This window comes from Babylonia areolata, chromosome 10, assembly GCF_041734735.1.
Source record: "Babylonia areolata isolate BAREFJ2019XMU chromosome 10, ASM4173473v1, whole genome shotgun sequence".
Lineage (NCBI taxonomy): Eukaryota > Metazoa > Mollusca > Gastropoda > Neogastropoda > Buccinidae > Babylonia > Babylonia areolata.
Window position 1 is genome coordinate 12334681 of NC_134885.1, and position 18656 is coordinate 12353336.

The 18656-nt window shown below is 44.5% G+C and overlaps 2 protein-coding genes across 2 annotated transcripts in view; one reads left to right on the forward strand and one right to left on the reverse strand.

Annotated features, from left to right (window-relative positions):
* Positions 1–18656, forward strand: part of LOC143286786 (uncharacterized) — a 289541-nt gene that overhangs the window by 213659 nt on the left and 57226 nt on the right. The gene's annotated exons all lie outside the window — the stretch shown is intronic.
* The window catches only part of LOC143286785 (lipoxygenase homology domain-containing protein 1-like), a 175152-nt gene that overhangs the window by 138454 nt on the left and 18042 nt on the right, over positions 1–18656 (reverse strand). Inside the window, 1 exon segment of the mRNA XM_076594567.1 lies at positions 18128–18230. Coding sequence (XP_076450682.1) covers positions 18128–18230 — 103 coding nt within the window.

An 18656-nucleotide genomic window follows, 5' to 3' on the forward strand; every position in this document is an offset into this window, starting at 1 on the left:
GGTATAGAGAGAGAGAGAGAGAGAGAGAGAGAGAGAGAGAGAGAGAGAGAGAGAGAGAGAGAGAGAGAGAGAGAGAGAGAGAGGGGACGGTTTAGTCAGACAGACTCCACAAACGACTTTTTTTCGAGGCCATCCTGTTATAACATTCAAGTGTGTTTACACTTGGTTGGCTCAGACGTTTTCCTTTTTTTTTTTTTTTTTTTTTTTTTTCCACCGGGCTGTCACGACTGTAACGTATTCTTCCAGTGGCATTATTCTAAGTGCACACACACACACACACACACACACACACACACACACACGCTGACGCGCGATAACCCGTAAGCAATGATTAAGTTGTCAAAAGAGCGCTCTGTAATCAGTTCAGCTGTCCCCCCCCAAACAGGGACGTCAGTATGTATTTGATTCGGTACGGCTGTTTTGCCTCTGAACAGCTTCGCAGGCCTGCTACAAAAAAAAAAAAAAAAACAAACAAAAAAGACAGTTTGCGTGCTTGCTCCCACTGCAAACAAAACAGAGGCATTCTCTTCGTAATTGAGCAGGTACTTCTTTCTAGCTTGCCTTCCCTTCCTTCCTCCTTCCTTTGTCTGTCTGTCTGTCTGTCTGTCTCTCTCTCTCTCTCTCTCTCCACACACCAATATATATATATATATATATATATATATATACTATACACACATACATATATATATATATATATATATATAGAGAGAGAGAGAGAGAGAGAGAGAGAGAGATGTATGTCAGTGTGTGTGTGTGTGTGTGTGTTTGTCTGTCTGTCTGTCTGTCTGTCTGTCTCTCCACACACACCAATATATATATATATATATATACATACATACATACACACACACACATATATATAGAGAGAGAGATGTATGTCAATGTGTGTGTGTGGTTGTGTGTGTGTGTGTGTCTGTCTGTCTGTCTCAGTGTGTGCGTGCGTGTGTGTCCGAGTCTGTCTGTCTGTGTGCGTGTGTGTGTATGCCTCTGTGAGAGACATAGAGAGGCAGAGACATAGAGAGACACAGAGAGAGAGAGAGAGAGAGAGAGAGAGAGAGAGAGAGAACGCTCGCGACTGTAATGTAAACGCCACTTCTCACTTGGGGACGAGCATGGTTTTTACATTCTCAAAGTTAATGAAGTCAGCTGGCTGAGCTCCGAACTCGCAGGTGAATCCCCAGGCACCCCCACCAATGAAGAAAAACAGCAACATACGATTCCCCCCCACACCCCCATCGTGCCTCCTGCCAAACTGCTTCATCCCCTTGTCACGTGTGACATGTGGAGGGTGGCGGCGTTAAACCCGATTTTAACTCACTCAGTACGGCCAGTCCTCTCTTCTCCTCTACACAGACCCCTCGAATGTCCAGTGGGTGTCTGAATGACCCAACCTTTAACTTCCGTCGTCAGAATTGTGGCATTCTTTGCCAACATTCACCTCTTCAGTATAAGAGCCTTCCGCTTGCAATATTTTGATGATGGTAATTGGGCTGAAACGCTGTTAACGTCGTCTCTTTCGGCGTTCGTATGGAGAGAGTTAATGAAGTCAGCTGGCTGAGCTCCGAACTCGCAGGTGAATCCCCAGGCACCCCCACCAATGAAGAAAAACAGCAACATACGATTTCCCCCCCCACACACCCCCATCGTGCCTCCTGCCAAACTGCTTCATCCCCTTGTGACGTGTGACATGTGGAGGGTGGCGGCGTTAAACCCGATTTTAAGCCATCAACGTGCCCTCCCCCTCCCCAAATGAACTGTCGTTTTCGGCGAAGTCAATGCAGCATTACTACTACTACTACTAATTATTAGTATTGTATTTATATAGCGCTGAATCTTGTGCAGAGACAAATCAAAGCGCTTTCGCACCAGTCATTCACACGCATGCATAACTCTAAAACTAGAAAAAACTGAAGACAAGAAAGAGGCAGGGAAGGGAGGCTATTTTGGGAAGAGGTGGGGTTTAAGACCAGACTTGAAAGAGTTGAGTGCGGAGACCTGACGAAGAGAAAGAGGAAGTTCATTCCAAACAATTGCGAGGTCCAGGGACACAGAAAGAACGGCGGCCAACAGTCGAGTGTTTGAATCTGGGTATGCGTAAACAGAGTGGATCCGAAGCCGATCGCATTAGACAGCCATCCGTCTCCCGTTTTCAACCCCTTAATCAATCATTCAAGCCCTTGACTGCTACTGGGAGTATGCTCGTTACTGAAGGGGATGTTACCTCTCTGATAATAATAATCATTAGTATTCATATAGCGCTGAATTTTGAGCAGAGATAAATCAAAGCGCTTTCACACCAGTCATTCACACGCATGCATAACTCTATACTTGAGAAACTGAAGACAAAGAAGAGGCAGGGGAAGGAGGCTATCTTGGAAAGAGACCTCTCTGAAATAAGACTGAGCTAACATATTGATGCTTTTAATCGCCGTTCTTTATCTGCGCGTCTTCGTCGAAAATTTGGATAGCATAAACTTTTTTTTTTTTTTGGAGGGGGGAAGAGGGGTGGGGCCTCCTCAACTCTCTCCGGATGTTGTCCACGCTGGTCCTCTATCAACAGAGGCGCGTGTAACGCAGTGAAACCTGACTTTGGCCACCTTCCAGAGGAGACCCCGCAGGGCGACTAGGGTCTCTATACTGAAATGGTGTTCAGCATTCCTGTTCAATACCTGTTGACTTTCTTAACAACTCATGGCAATCTGTCACGCTTTGGTCACGGAGCCACACTGTCAAATCGTTCATACCTGAAACGGCGATCGTTCGGAATATCTGTCAGTGTGGAAACGCTGCAAAACCACCGGACTTGCAAGAGCGTGAATTCTTTGGAAGTGGGGAAAAAAAAACCAAAACCATACTGTCACAATTTCAGCAGGGTCCGCAGGTTTAATAGACTTCTGCCGCATTTTTATGGTTAAATCAGAAGACGATGAGACAAGCAGAACAACCATTTTTGGCCTTGAGATTAAGAAACAGGCTCTCGCCGCTCCATCCTTTCACGATCACTGGAGTCTGACCTTATTGACCAGGCCAGGGAGACTCAGACAGACGCCTGCAGCGCCGCCTGAAAAACGAGCAACAACGAAAGATAACAGCCATGAAGAGGAGGGCAAAAGTTTTCCCATTGCCCGCAACACTTTCAGTTCTCCGATACAGAGGCCAGTCGCGACTGAACCCCTCCACCACTCACTCCTACTGGCACGTATGAGGCGCAGCCTTGAATTTAAACAACGATTTCGTTGTTTATTTAATAATAATAATAATAATAATAATAATAATAATAACAATGGATACTTATAGAGCACACTATCCAGAAATCTGCTCTAGGTGCTTTACAAAAACGCTTTTGTTAACATAAAACATTACATCAATGTTACATACACACACCAAAATGTGACTACACACACACACACACACACACACACACACACACACACACACACACACACACACACACACACACACAATGCATACATATATTTTAACATACATGTGTATCTAACAGCTACCCTAACACATACATGATACGCACACATAGGCAGGCACAAACTTACATAAACATACGCACACACAATACACATTCATATACATGCATGTAGTTATGTACACATACATATGTATACACACATAGTCAAGCACAGCTAACGCAAAGGAAGTGGACTTGCCAAACTGAACTTACTGCTGAGGGAAAAGGTGAGTTTTGAGACGAGATTTAAAAGATGCGAGGGAATCAGAATGACGGAGGTTATCAGGGAGCTTGTTCACGTCTTTGGCGATTGAAAAGAAAACGATCTGTGTCCATAGGTCTTACTTCTGACGTGAGGTATCCTGAGAAGTCGAGTATCAGAGGAAGAACGGAGCTGGCGAGACAGGGTACAGATATGGATGAGTTCAGAAAGATACTTGGGGGCCAGATCCGTTGACAGCAGAAATGGTCAGAGTGGATAGCTTATAGTCTATTCGATCAGAAACAGGCAACCAGTGGAGAGACTGAAGGAGAGGAGAAACATGGTCAAGTTTAGAAGCTCTGCAAATGGGTCTGGCAGCGTTATTCTGAATTCGTTGAAGTCTGTCTAATCGATACTTACTCCTTTGTTTGCAAACAAAACAGCACCATTTTTAGTGGGGACATGCCTAAGTCATAAACGGACAGTCAGAGAAACTTTCAGTTAGTCGCAAAACTGACGGAGTTATGAATATTTGAATGAAAACGTGGGTAATTCTTTTCACCCAAGAGGTACGGCAAATGAACAGTCCATTGCATCATGGCGGTTGGTGCATTCAGACCATTTCTTAACCAACAAAATAACAATGGGTTGGGGGGGGGCGGGGGGGGAATAGGGGAGTAACTCTTCTGCTCTTGTTGTAAACTGGTGCAGAGGTGGTACGGTGGGGGAAAGAGGGGGTGGGGGTAGGGTGGAAGCTGGGGGGATGCTGAGGTGTCTGGGTGGATTAGAGGGAAGCGAGAAGAGCGAGGTGCGAGCAATGACACGTACAATGGGAAGAATGCAGCAGGGGGAGTAAACACGGGGATGTGCAGACATGCGATCTGTCTGTCTGTCTGTCTGTCTATTGTCTGTCTGTCTGGTGTCTGTCTGTCTGCCTGTCTGTTTAGTGTCTGTCTGTCTGTCTGGCGTCTGTCTGTCTGTCTAGTGTCTGTCTGTGCTGTACTGCCCGATCCTCTTCATCTGCCTGCCTGTCTGCCTGTGGGACCCTTAATTTCCTCTCCACCCTGTCTCCCTGCCTGCCAGTCTGTCTGTGGGACCTATTAGTTTCCTATTCACCCAGTCTGCCAGTCTCTCTTTCTGCTTGTCTGTCTGTCTGTCTGTGGGACCCTTGGTTTCCTATCCACGCAATCTGCCAGTCTCTGTCTGTCTGCCTGTCTGTCTCTATGTGGGACCCTTAATTTCCTAACTACCCTGCCTGCCTGTCAGTCTGTCTGTGGGACCATTAATTCCCTCTCTACCCACTATGCCAGTCTGTCTGTCAGTCTGTCTGTGGGATCATTAATTCCCTCTTTACCTAGTCTGTCTGTCTGTCTGTCTGTGGGACCTTTCATTCCCTCTCTACCAAGTATGCCAATCCGTCTGTCTGTCAGTCTGTCTGTGTGACCATTAATTCCCTCTCTACCCACTATGCCAGTCTGTCTGTAGGATCATTAATTCCCTCTCTACCCAGTCTGCCTGTCTGTCTGTCTGTCTGTCTGTCTGTGGGACCTTTCATTCCCTCTCTACCAAGTATGCCAGTCTGTCTGTCTGTCAGTCTGTGGGACCATTAATTCCATCTCTACCCACTATGCCAGTCTGTCTGTCAGTCTGTCTGTGGGACCATTAATTCCCTCTCTACCCACTATGCCAGTCTGTCTGTCAGTCTGTGGGACTTTTAATTCTCTCTCTATCCAGTATGCCAGTCTGTCAGTCTTGTCTGTGGGACCATTAATTCCCTCTCTACCCAGTCTGTCTGTCTCAGTGTGGGACCTTTCATTCCCTCTCTACTAAGTATGCCAGTCTGTCTGTCTGTCTGTCTGTTTGTCTGCGGGACCAATAATTCCCTCTCTACCCAGTCTGCCAGTCTGTCTGTCTGTTGAACCCTAAATTCCCTCTCTACCCACTATGTCAGTCTGTCTGTCTGTCTGTCTGTGGGACCTTTCATTCCCTCTCTACCCAGTCTGTCTGTCTGTCTGTCTGTGGGACCCTTAATTCCTATCCACCCTGCCTGGCGGCGGCACGTGCCATCACACGTGGCGCAACAGCCACACGCTGAAAGGGAGTGGGGGGGGTGGGGGTGGGGGGGGTGGACGGGGGGGGGGGGGGGGGTTGGTGGGGAATGGTGGAGTTATTTGCCACTTTACTTGCACCGGGAAAGTTTCATTCAACTGGAATCCCCCCCTCATACACGCAACTCCGTACATTTCCTCTGTGTTTTGCCTCGTTTTTTTTTGTTTTTTGGGTGTGTTTTTTTTTGGTTTGTTTGTTTGTTTATTTTTTGTTTTGGGTTTTTTGTTGTTGTTGTTGTTGTTGTCTTGGTTGGGTTTTTTTGTTTGTTTGTTTTTGCGTGTGTGTTTTTTTGTTGTTGTTGTTGTTTTTTTGGGGGGGTGGTTTTTTTGTTTGTTTTTTGTTTTGTTTTTTTGTTGTTGTTTTTTTGTTCGTTTAACACATTGTTGGTTTGTTCACTTAACAGGATTTTTTTTCTGACAAGCATTCTTCTTCGTTGCAGCTACGTTTCCTCTTGTTTGTTGGTCTCAAGATTTTTTCTTTGTAAGCTTACGTTTAACACATTGTTCGTTCATTTCAGCGGGATTTTCTGATGAACAATCTTCGTTACTGCTACTTTTGCTCTGTTTGTTCTTTTGCCTCAGCCTGACTTTTTTTTCTTTATTTAATTTAATTTTTTCGGGGGCGGGGGGGGGGGGGGGGGGGGGGGGTACGCGACTTTAACACATTGTTTGTTCATTTTATTGGAATTTTTTTTTTGGGCTGCCATGAAGCACGGCATTCTTCGTTACAGCTATATATTTCCTCATGGTCTGTTTCATGACGGACTTTTTTCTTTGCATGTCAAAACAACGGCATTGTTTGTTCCTTTCACTAGAATCATCTGACACAAACCCTCGCCTTCCCCACTGGTGTGCCAAAAGGAAAGGAACAGACTGAGCTATGCAATTAACCATGAGTGTTGATTTTTTTTTTTTCAGTTCCAGTTAACTAAAAATAAAATAAAACAAGAGAGGCAAGGCCTTCAAGACTCACTTGTGATACACTTTTAAAAAAAAAAAACCAAGCTTTTTATGTATTGAGTATAATTTCAAAATGTAATGTTTAAGATGAGAAAGATCAGTTTAAAGCAAATTAAGTCCCCTAGCATTAATTACAGAGTAATTTCCCTTTTTTTTTTTTTACTATCTGCACCAAAAACGTTTGAAAAAATAAATAAAACTTCCATGCTTAGCAAAAGAAGTTCCTGTTTGAACAAAAAAAAATGATAATAATGACTGCTCTTGTTGTTGGGTCAGAATATCAGATCAAAGTGCCAAGTTTAGAGACTACAAAAAATATAAATATATCAGTAAATGCAGTTTGCATATAATTAGGCTCCTTTTTTTCCCCCCCCCCCCCCCCCCCACACCCCCCATCCCAGAGGTGCAATATTGTTTTAAACAAGATGACTGGAAAGAACTGAATTTTTCCTATTTTTATGCCAAATTTGGTGTCAACTGACAAAGTATTTGCAGAGAAAATGTCAATGTTAAAGTTTACCACGGACACACAGACACACGGACACACACACGCACACACACACACACACAGACAACCAAACACCGGGTTAAAACATAGACTCACTTTGTTTACACAAGTGAGTCAATAAAATAAAATAAAAAGGGATCGCCAGTTCACCCCCATCCTTTCATCACTGAGTACGCACTGCACGATAATGCCAAGAGAGGTGCACACGCCGACATCCTGACAGCAGGGTGTGAAATATTGCTTCCCAAATCTGTACATGATGACCTAGTTCGTCAATTTTTTGTCTTCTTCTTCTTCTTCCTAACTCCGGCACTCTTTCAGCCTGGTTCAAGGTCGTTCATGGGCGTTTTCAGTAATCAGCAACCACATGGCTGCACTTTTATTTCTTCCTGTTTTTTTTTTTTGTTTTTTTTTGTTGTTTTTTTTCCTCTGCTTTTTTTTTATATTTAAATTTATTATTTCATCGTAGTTTTCCTTTCTCATTATTATACCCCTCAACTCGTCCAATATCACGAAAGCTGGTCAGAGCGTATATTTAACCATGAACTGACAGACTAGGTAGACTGGGAATTAATGGTCCCACAGACAGACACTGGACAGACAGACAGACAGACACGTTAGCAAAAATGTAGCAAAAAAGAGGAACCAGTCGAAATGGACACACACACACACACACACACACACACACACACAGAGAGAGAGAGAGAGAGAGAGAGAGAGAGAGAGAGACCGTCAGAAATAAAGACTGACAGAGACAGAGAGAGACAGAGTTTTGCTCGTACCACAAGCTTCAGTGTCAGGCGTTAAACAGAAGAACGAGATAACACAACTAAAGCACGCACACACACAAACAATGGCACGAAAATGATCAGTCCCCCTTTACTTTTGTAAACATTTTCTGTTCTTATGATCGGGCTGGGGGAGGGGGGTGAACGAATACACGAGAGAGAGAGAGAGAGAGAGAGAGAGAGAGAGAGAGAGAGAAGAAGAAGAAGAAGAAGTAGAAGAAGAAGAAGAAGAAAAACAACGAAGGAAAGAAAAGTATGTGACACTCTCCCCAAACGCAACTTCCTCAGACAGGCACGTATATAAACAAACCCTCTCTTCCCCTCCCCTTCTCCCCCCCCCCCCTCTCTCTCTCTCTCTCTCTCCCAAGCATCTCTAATGGCATCAACGCTGCAAGAAGCCGACCTGAACACGTCCCTGCCAGCGCCTTAACATCAAAGGGAACGATCCACCCTTGCTGCTGCTGAGTGCCAAGACAAGACCAGACAATACATCCATCTCTCCTCACATCGTGCTTTCCGCCTTAGCGAACCACCCTCCCCACCAAAAAAAAAAAAAACCACCACCCAACTTGTTCTTGGCTGTAGGGGGGCTTTAAAGAGGGGTGGTGGGGTCTGTGTGGTTGGTGGTTGGATGGGGGTTGGGTGTGGGGGGGAAGATAAAACATGGTTAGGTCAACGAGAGAGAGAGAGAGAGCATTACATGTGTTTGGATGGAAAGACAAACAACCAAGGTAAGAAGACAGCATCAGACAAAAGTACGGACACAGAAAGGGGAATGGGAGAAAGAAGAGAGAGAAAGAGTGAGTGAGAGAGAGAGACAGAGACAGAGAGACAGAGAGAGAGAGAGAGTGAGTGAGAGAGAGAGGCAGACGGGGCAGACAGACAGACAAACGGACAGACAATATACACAGACTGATATACAGAGACAGACAGAGACTGAGAGACAAACAGAGACAGAGGGATAGACAGACAGACAGACACAGAGAGAGACACAGAGGGGCTATGAGGGAGAAAGAGACAAAAAGACAGAGAAAGACAGATCCCTTACAGAGATCCCGTAGAAAGAGAGAGGGAGACAGAGACAGACAGACAAGAGAACACACAGAGTGAGATACACACAAACAGAGAGGCACAGAGACAGGAGAAAGATCCCATAACTTCGTTTCTGAACCAACAAAAACTATTTTCATGTACACACCTTCCCCCCCCCAGCCCCCCCCCCCCACCCCCACCACCCCCCCTCCCAGTGAAATCTACACAGAATGGTTACGGTTTCAACTTGAAGTGTGTTATTTCTTACAATCTGATTCATACCGACCACCAAATAAAACACTATGGCCATTTTTCCATGCCATGGATACACACACACCCACCCACCTACCAATACATGCCTGGCAGCAGCCATTGTTAATCTGCCGGAGATACTCCATGACTTCAAACTTTGATCTATTTTGTTCACTTCTATCTGTCTTGCTCTATATCCCTCTCGTGCATGCAAACACTGACGCGCTTTTGCAAACACACACACACACACACACACACACACACACACGACTCGGCTGCGCATGCACACACACATGCACATACACGCACACATACATAGATAAGCACACACACACACACACACACACACACACACACACACACACATATATATATATATATATCTAATATAAAAAAATATATATATATACATGTCATATAAAAAATATCCATACATACATATGAAGGTACACGCACACGCACACACCAGACTGAAATCAAAGACCACTCAGCACCAAAACATTCACAGCCGGCTTTGTTGGTGGTCCTCTTTTTCCCACATCTCTCCATCATACCATCTCTCTCAACTCACGTCCCGCTGTGAGGCTGTGTGTGAAAGGCCCCCATCTTTCATTGAAGCATGCGAACAATGATTTCAAATGCAAACCATACCAGCAAAAAAAAAGGGTGACCTTGCTTCTAATGTATGACTATATGTGAAAGGCCCTCGCCTTTCAATTAAGCATGCAAATAATGATTTCCAGCCATACCAGAAATACGTTGAGCATGCTTTTGTATGGCTGTGTGTCAGTGAAAGGTCCCCATCTTTGTATTTTGTATTTGTATTTGTATTTCTTTTTATCACAGATTCCTCTGTGTGAAATTCGGGTTGCTCTCCCCACGGAGAGCGCGTCGCTACACTACAGCGCCACCCATTTTTTTGTATTTTTTCCTGCGTGCAGTTTTATTTGTTTTTTCCTATCCAAGTAGATTTTTCTACAGAATTTTGCCAGGGACAACCCTTTTGTTGCCGTGGGTTCTTTTACGTGCGCTAAGTACATGCTGCACACGGGACCTCGGTTTATTGTCTCATCCGAATGACTAGTGTCCAGGCCACCACTCAAGGTCTAGTGGAGGGGGAGAAAATATCGGCAGCTGAGCCGTGATTCGAACCAGCGCGCTCAGATTCTCTCGCTTCCTTGGCGGACGCGTTACCTCTAGGCCATCTCTCCACAGTCAAGCATGCAAAAACGGATTTCCAACCATGCCAAAAAAACAAAACAAAACAAAAAAACACAGGTTGAGCATTCTCATGTATATATGTGCAAGAACCGGTGGAAAGGAATGAGTCGGAGAGGAGGGGAAGTTAATTTGATTAATCAAGCGACACTAGATAAGAGGGAGACCACATAACAGCATGCGCACAAAAAGAAGGCAAAGGCTGGGAGGTGTGTGGATACAAACACATTAAATCAGCGGGGGGTTGGGGAATCCAGGAGCCAAGCTAACAGTTCGGAGTGAACACTCACTGACATGAGGTGTCTTTGTTTGTTAAAGGGTGCCCGTGCATGTATTTTGATAACGTAACCTACATGAATGTCTTGCAATCTTTTTCATCTCTCTTTTTTCAAACATAAGTCTTCACAAACCAAACTGTTTCCTATCAAAGCTGATACAAGCATTTGTGCATGTAATCAACATTAATGTCTTTTGATCTGAGTTTTTCGTCTCTCTTCACGACAAATCTTCACAAACCAAACCGTTTCCTGTAAAAGCTGAAGTATGTATTTGTGAATGTAACCTACATGAACGTCTTATGGTCATTCTTCTTGCCTTGTCTATCTTCATCCACACAAACCTTCACAATCCAAAACTGTTTCCGATCAAAGCTGAAAGCATGTTTGCCCGTCTTCATGCTGACACAGTCCAACAGCCTGCTCCTCAGCCACTTCTTGGAGATGAGAAGCAGACAGACCAAGAAAGCAGGGGAAGGCAGCCGAGCCGAGAGGAATGAGGTGGAATTCACTCACAGATAAGGGATGTGTGAGGAGATGCAAAAAAAGCATCGAAGTTGATAGAAGCAAAAGCTGGGAAGTAGCGCTAGCAGACAGACAGATAATGCTTGATGAGATGACTGTCTGGTGTACTAAAGGCGGCAACCTGCCGCGAACCGACAGAACGAGAGTACTGGGAAGTATGGGAACAGTACCCGGCTGTTCTGACTGCAGCGAGGAAATGGGCTCACAACCACTGATATAAATTTGTTTATCGCCTCATCCCAATGACTAGATGCTCAGTTTGATTTTCCAGTCAAACTTGGGAGAAAGGGCGAGAGCGGGATTCGAACCCACATCCTCACTGCACAGACTCTCAACATTGGCAGCTGAGCATCTTAACCATTCTGCCACCTTCCTCCTCCTTCAGGGCTGATCAAAGGACAACCATGCCCCTTGATGGCACTACGCTGACATCCTGCAGCCACCCTGCTGATAGGCGTAATTGCCGAGTGGTCAAAGCGTTGGACTTTCAATCTGAGGGTCCCGGGTTCGAATCTCGGTGGCGCCTGGTGGGTAAAGGGTGGAGATTTTTCCGATCTCCCAGGTCAACATATGTGCAGACCTGTCAGTGCCTGAACCCCCTTCGTGTGTATACGCACACAGAAGATCAAATACTGCACGTTAAAGATCCTGTAATCCATGTCAGCATTTGGTGGGTTTTGGAAACAAGAACATACCCTGCATGCACACCCCCGAAAATGGAGTATGGCTGCCTACATGGTGGGGTAAATAAACAAAACAGTCATGCACGTAAAATGTTAAATGTTACATGTTTGTCTGAGTGTGCAGGTGTGCATGCGTGAAAGCTGACTGAATGACACAGGAAACGAATGATGAGCGCCCAATGGCAGCTGTCAGTCAGCTCTACCCATGTAGGCAGCCTGTTGTGTAAATGACTCCGTGTGTGTAAAGTGCTTAGAACTTGGTCTCCAACCCAGGATAGGCGCGAGATAAGTATCCATATAAATCAATCAATCAATCTATCTATCAAAAGGGAAAATTGACAAGACAACATGAACACTACCCCGCCCCCCCCCCCCCTCCTTTCCCCCTCCTCCCTTCCCCACCCCACCCCACTCCCCTCCCAACAAATCATTTTAACTGGGTTGGTAAAGTGCCACAGTCCAGTTCTACGGCATTTTGTCGTGTCTTTGCACCCACTTCAAGAAAATAGTCGTCAAGAATTAAAGTTAACAGCAGCTTGCTGTCCTGCATGTGATAAAAGGGGTTTTTACAGGATACTTTAGTTTTACGTGGATTGTGTGGGACAAGAGAGAACTGGGTTTTTGTTGTTGTTGTTTTTTTTAATGCTGTTTTAATCAAACTTCAAATATTATTTTGCATTCTGTGGCTTTTTAGGAATTAACAGGTGATCAGCTCTGACATGTATGTATGCTGATGTGTCTGAATGCAGTGACGCCTCACTTGAGAAACTGAAACTGACACTGATACCAAAAAAAAAAAAATGTTCCACCAAGTCACAACGGGAATTAGCGTAGCAGAGTTTGGGGGGGAAAAAATCTCAACTGCATAAGCAGACCTAGCCAGGCCAGCCCCCTTTACCTGCAGCCTCTGTGACTGTCTGTGTTCATGTGACCTGTGGTCTCTGTGACTGTCAGTGTTTATGTGAACTGTGGTCTCTGTGACTGTCAGTGTTTATGTGAACTGTGGTCTCTGTGACTGTCAGTGTTTATGTGACCTGTGGTCTCTGTGACTGTCAGTGTTTATGTGACCTGTGGTCTCTGTGACTGTCTGTGTTTATGTGACCTGTGGTCTCTGTGACTGTCAGTGTTTATGTGACCTGTGGTCTCTGTGACTGTCAGTGTTTATGTGACCTGTGGTCTATGTGACTGTCAGTGTTTATGTGAACTGTGGTCTCTGTGACTGTCTGTGTTTATGTGAACTGTGGTCTATGTGACTGTCAGTGTTTATGTGACCTGTGGTCTCTGTGACTGTCTGTGTTTATGTGAACTGTGGTCTCTGTGACTGTCAGTGTTTATGTGAACTGTGGTCTCTGTGACTGTCAGTGTTTATGTGAACTGTGGTCTCTGTGACTGTCAGTTTTCATGTGACCTGTGGTCTCTGTGACTGTCAGTGTTTATGGGACATGTGGTCTCTGCCTCCCTGCTCTGTGACTGTCAGTGTTTATGTGACCTGTGGTCTCTGCCTCCCTGCTCTGTGACTGCCAGTGTTTATACGACCTGCAGCCTCTGCCTCTCTCTGTTTGTTCCTCTTCCTATTCCTGGCTGGGGCGAATGGTGTGAAGGGGCAGGTAAGTGGGGAAGGGGGGTGGGGGTGCGGGCATGAGGTGAGGGGAAAAAATACCTGTGTGCTGCTCTTACCAGCTATTTCGCCAGAAAGTAAGCCTTTACCGTCTTTTTATCTCTTGTCTGGGGGAATGTAGCATTGCTCTTCTATGTCTCACTGTCTGTGTGTGTGTGTGTGTCTCTCTCTGTCTCTCTCTCTTCAAGTTCTCACTCCCCCTCTCTCCCCTCTGTCTCTCTCCATCTCCTTCTCTCCTTACGTCTTCCTTCTTTCTCTCTCTCTCTCTCTCTGTCTCTCTCCTCTCTCTCTCTCTCCCCTTCTGTCTCTCTTTCTGTCTCTCTCTCTTCTCTCTCTTTCTCTCTGTGCCTCTGTCTCTCTCTCTCTCTCAAACCACTTTGTGTATCTGCCAGAAGTGTCAGTGTACAACAACAGCCAGTTTATACACTTTTTTGTATGACTGTGCATGTGTGTGTGTGTGTGTGTGTGTGTGTGTGTGTGTGTGTGTGTGTGTGTGTGCGTGCGCGCGCGCATGTGCGTGTGACTGTGTGTGTGTGTGTGTGTGTGTGTGTGTGTGGACAGACAGACAAACAGGTTGGCAAGCATGCAGATAGGCAGACAGACAGACAAACAAACAGAAAGGCTAGCAGACAGTCACAGAGAGAGAGAGAGAGAGAGAGAGAGAGAGAGAGAGAGACAAAAACAGACCCACAAAGAGATGGGTTGAAGAACAAATGGACAGGCAAATAAAATCCAAATTAACAGACTGATTAATCTGCTTGTCTCAGGTGTCTGACAAATTAAAAAAAAAAAAATAAAAAAAACCCATTCAAACCTATTTTTACGCTTTGTATGCATGAATGTTCAGTGCATGCCTAAGTCTAGATTTAAAATGAGTGGGACTAAAACAAAATAAAAGGTAAAAGCATAACATAACACACATCAGAACAGCACAGCACAAGCAAACAACACAGTATATTGCAGTACAAACAAAACCACAGCAAAACACAGCACACAAAGAAACATTGTAATACACAGAGCACAACACAACACACCACAGTGCAGCACAACACAACACAACACGGCACAGTGCAGCACAACACAGCACAACACGGCACAGTGCAGCACAACACAACACGGCACAGCACAGCACAACACAACACAGTGCAGCACAACACAACACAGTGCAGCACAACACAACACAGCACAGTGCAGCACAACACAACACAACACGGCACAGTGCAGCACAACATGGCACAGTGCAGCACAACACAACACAGCACAGTGCAGCACAACATGGCACAGTGCAGCACAACACAGCACGGCACAGTGCAGCACAACACAACACAGCACAGTGCAGTACAACACAACACAACACAGTGCAGCACAACACAGCACGGCACAGTGCAGCACAACACAACACAACACAGTGCAGCACAACACAACACAGTGCAGCACAACACAACACAGCACAGTGCAGCACAACACAACACGGCACAGTGCAGCACAACACAACACAGCACAGTGCAGCACAACACAGCACAACACAGCACAGCACAACACAACACAGTGCAGCACAACACAACACAGCACAGTGCAGCACAACACAACATGGCACAGTGCAGCACAACACAACATGGCACAGTGCAGCACAACACAGCATGGCACAGTGCAGCACAACACAGCACAGCACAGTGCAGCACAACACAACACGGCACAGTGCAGCACAACACAGCACAGCACAGTGCAGCACAACACAGCACAACACAGTGCAGCACAACACAACACGGCACAGTGCAGCACAACACAACACAACACAGTGCAGCACAACACAACACAACATGGCACAGTGCAGCACAACATGGCACAGTGCAGCACAACATGGCACAGTATAACACAACACAGCACAGTGCAACACAACACAACACGGCACAGTGCAGCACAACACAACACAACACAGTGCAGCACAACACAACACGGCACAGTGCAGCACAACACAACACAGCACAGTGCAGCACAACACAACACAGCACAGTGCAGCACAACACAACACAACACAACACAGTGCAGCACAACACAACACAGCACAGTGCAGCACAACACAACACAGCACAGTGCAGCACAACACAACACAACACGGCACAGTGCAGCACAACACAACACAGCACAGTGCAGCACAACACAACATGGCACAGTGCAGCACAACACAGCACAACACAGCACAGTGCAGCACAACACAACATGGCACAGTGCAGCACAACACAGCACAGCACAGTGCAGCACAACACAGTGCAGCACAACACAACACAGCACAGTGCAGCACAACACAACACAACACGGCACAGTGCAGCACAACACAACACAACACGGCACAGTGCAGCACAACACAGCACAACACGGCACAGTGCAGCACAGCACAACACAACACGGCACAGTGCAGCACAACACAGCACAGTGCAGCACAACACAACACAGCACAGTGCACCACAACACAACACGGCACATCTCAGCACAGAACCACACAACACAACACAAAACATAAATAAACACGACACAATATTTACAAGGAAACAATACAGCTGAAGGAAAAACAACACTCAGTGCATCACACTAATCACAAACAAAGCAGTATTAGAGACAGACAAACATAGGTGCATCACAATACTTACAAACAAAACAATGTGACAGACAGACAAACACAAGTGTGCCATACTATCCACAAACAAAACAATATTAGAGACTGACCAATAAACACGAGTGCATCACAATATTCACAAACAAAACAATATTAGAGACTGACCAATAAACACGAGTGCATCACAATATTCACAAACAAAACAATATTAGAGACTGACCAATAAACACGAGTGCATCACAATATTCACAAACAAAACAATATTAGAGACTGACCAATAAACACGACTGCATCACAATATTCACAAACAAAACAATATTAGAGACTGACCAATAAACACGACTGCATCACAATATTCACAAACAAAACAATATTAGAGACTGACCAATAAACACGACTGCATCACAATATTCACAAACAAAACAATATTAGAGACTGACCAATAAACACGAGTGCATCACAATATTCACAAACAAAACAATATTAGAGACTGACCAATAAACACGAGTGCATCACAATATTCACAAACAAAACAATATTAGAGACTGACCAATAAACACGAGTGCATCACAATATTCACAAACAAAACAATATTAGAGACTGACCAATAAACACGAGTGCATCACAATATTCACAAACAAAACAATATTAGAGACTGACCAATAAACACGAGTGCATCACAATATTCACAAACAAAGTAACGCAACAGTCAGACAAACACCAGAGATGGCAAAATTTATAAACAAAACAATGAGACAGACTGACACACACACACACACATGCATCACAATATTTACAAACAAAACAACAGGACAGAGATAAGCACAAGTGCACCGCTCCAATCCCACCACTCCCCCACCCCCCTTTTTTTTTTGTTCTCTTGTCTAGCATCACTTAATAGGAGAAAGTAAAAAAAAAACTAAAGACTACTACTACCACTCCAAGTACACCACAATACTTGCATACATTATGACAGACGGGGCATACAAAAAAAAGTGCAACAGAACATTTACAAACAAAAAACAATACAACGAACAACCAAACCACAATATTCACAAACAAAGCAATACGACGAACAACCAGACCACAATATTCACAAAGAAAACAATACCAGAGCAAGAATAACACACCCCATGCTTTGCCAAGACACCATCTGAGAAACAAGACAAACACAACGCACACCGCACTGCAAACAAAACAATACCCACAGAAAATATAATAAGAAATTATTAAAAAAAACAAGAGATGCAAGGCCTTCAAGACTCACTTGTGATACACTTTTTTTTTTTAAAATCAAAGCTTTTTATGTATTGAGTATAATTTCAAAATGTAATATTTAAGATGAGAAAGATCAGTTTAAAGCAAATTTAGTCCCCTAGCATTAATTACAGAGTAATTTCCCTTTTTTTACTATCTGCACCAAAACGTTTGCAAAATAAATAAAACTTCCATGCCTAGCAAAAGAAGTTCCTGTTTGAACAAAAAATGATAATAATGACTGCTCTTGTTGTTGGGTCAGAATATCAGATCAAAGTGCCAAGTTTAGAGAATACAAAAAATATAAATATAACAGTAAATGCAGTTTGCATATAATTAGGCTTCTTTTTTTTTTTTTTTCTTTTTTTTTTTTTGTGCCCATCCCAGAGGTGCGATATTGTTTTAAACAAGATGACTGGAAAGAACTGAATTTTTCCTATTTTTATGCCTAATTTGGTGTCAACTGACAAAGTATTTGCAGAGAAAATGTCAATGTTAAATTTACCACGGACACACAGACACACACACACACACACAGACAACCGAACACCGGGTTAAAACATAGACTCACTTTGTTTACAAAAGTGAGTCAAAAATTAAAAAATTAAAAACACCCCCTACCTTGTCGAGAAACCACCCTGGTCCAAACCCAGAATTGTCATGACCGATGCGGATACGCTCCAGGCGACCCAGTTTGGGACTCTCCAGAATGAACTCGTCAGTCCTGCACACAGGAGAGGAACAGACATGTCAAATGGTGGCCTGACATGTCCTGGTGGGCAAAGGGTGGAGATTTTTCCCATCTCCCAGGCCAACATATGTACAGACCTGCTTGGGCCTGAACCCCCTTTGTGTGTATATGCACGCAAAAGATAAAATACGCACGTTAAAGATCCTGTAATCCATGTCAACGTTCAGTGGGTTATGGAAACAAGAAAATACCCACAACATCCAAAAAAACAGAGTATGGCTGCCTACATACATGTGAAATGTTATATGTCTGTCTGAGTGTGTTTGTGTCTGTGCCTGAAACCTGACTGAATGACACAGGAAATGAATCATGAGTGCCCAGTGCAGCCGTCAGCTGGCTCTACCCAGGTAGGCAGCCTATTGTGCAAATGACCCCAAGTTTGTAAAGTGCTTAGGGCTT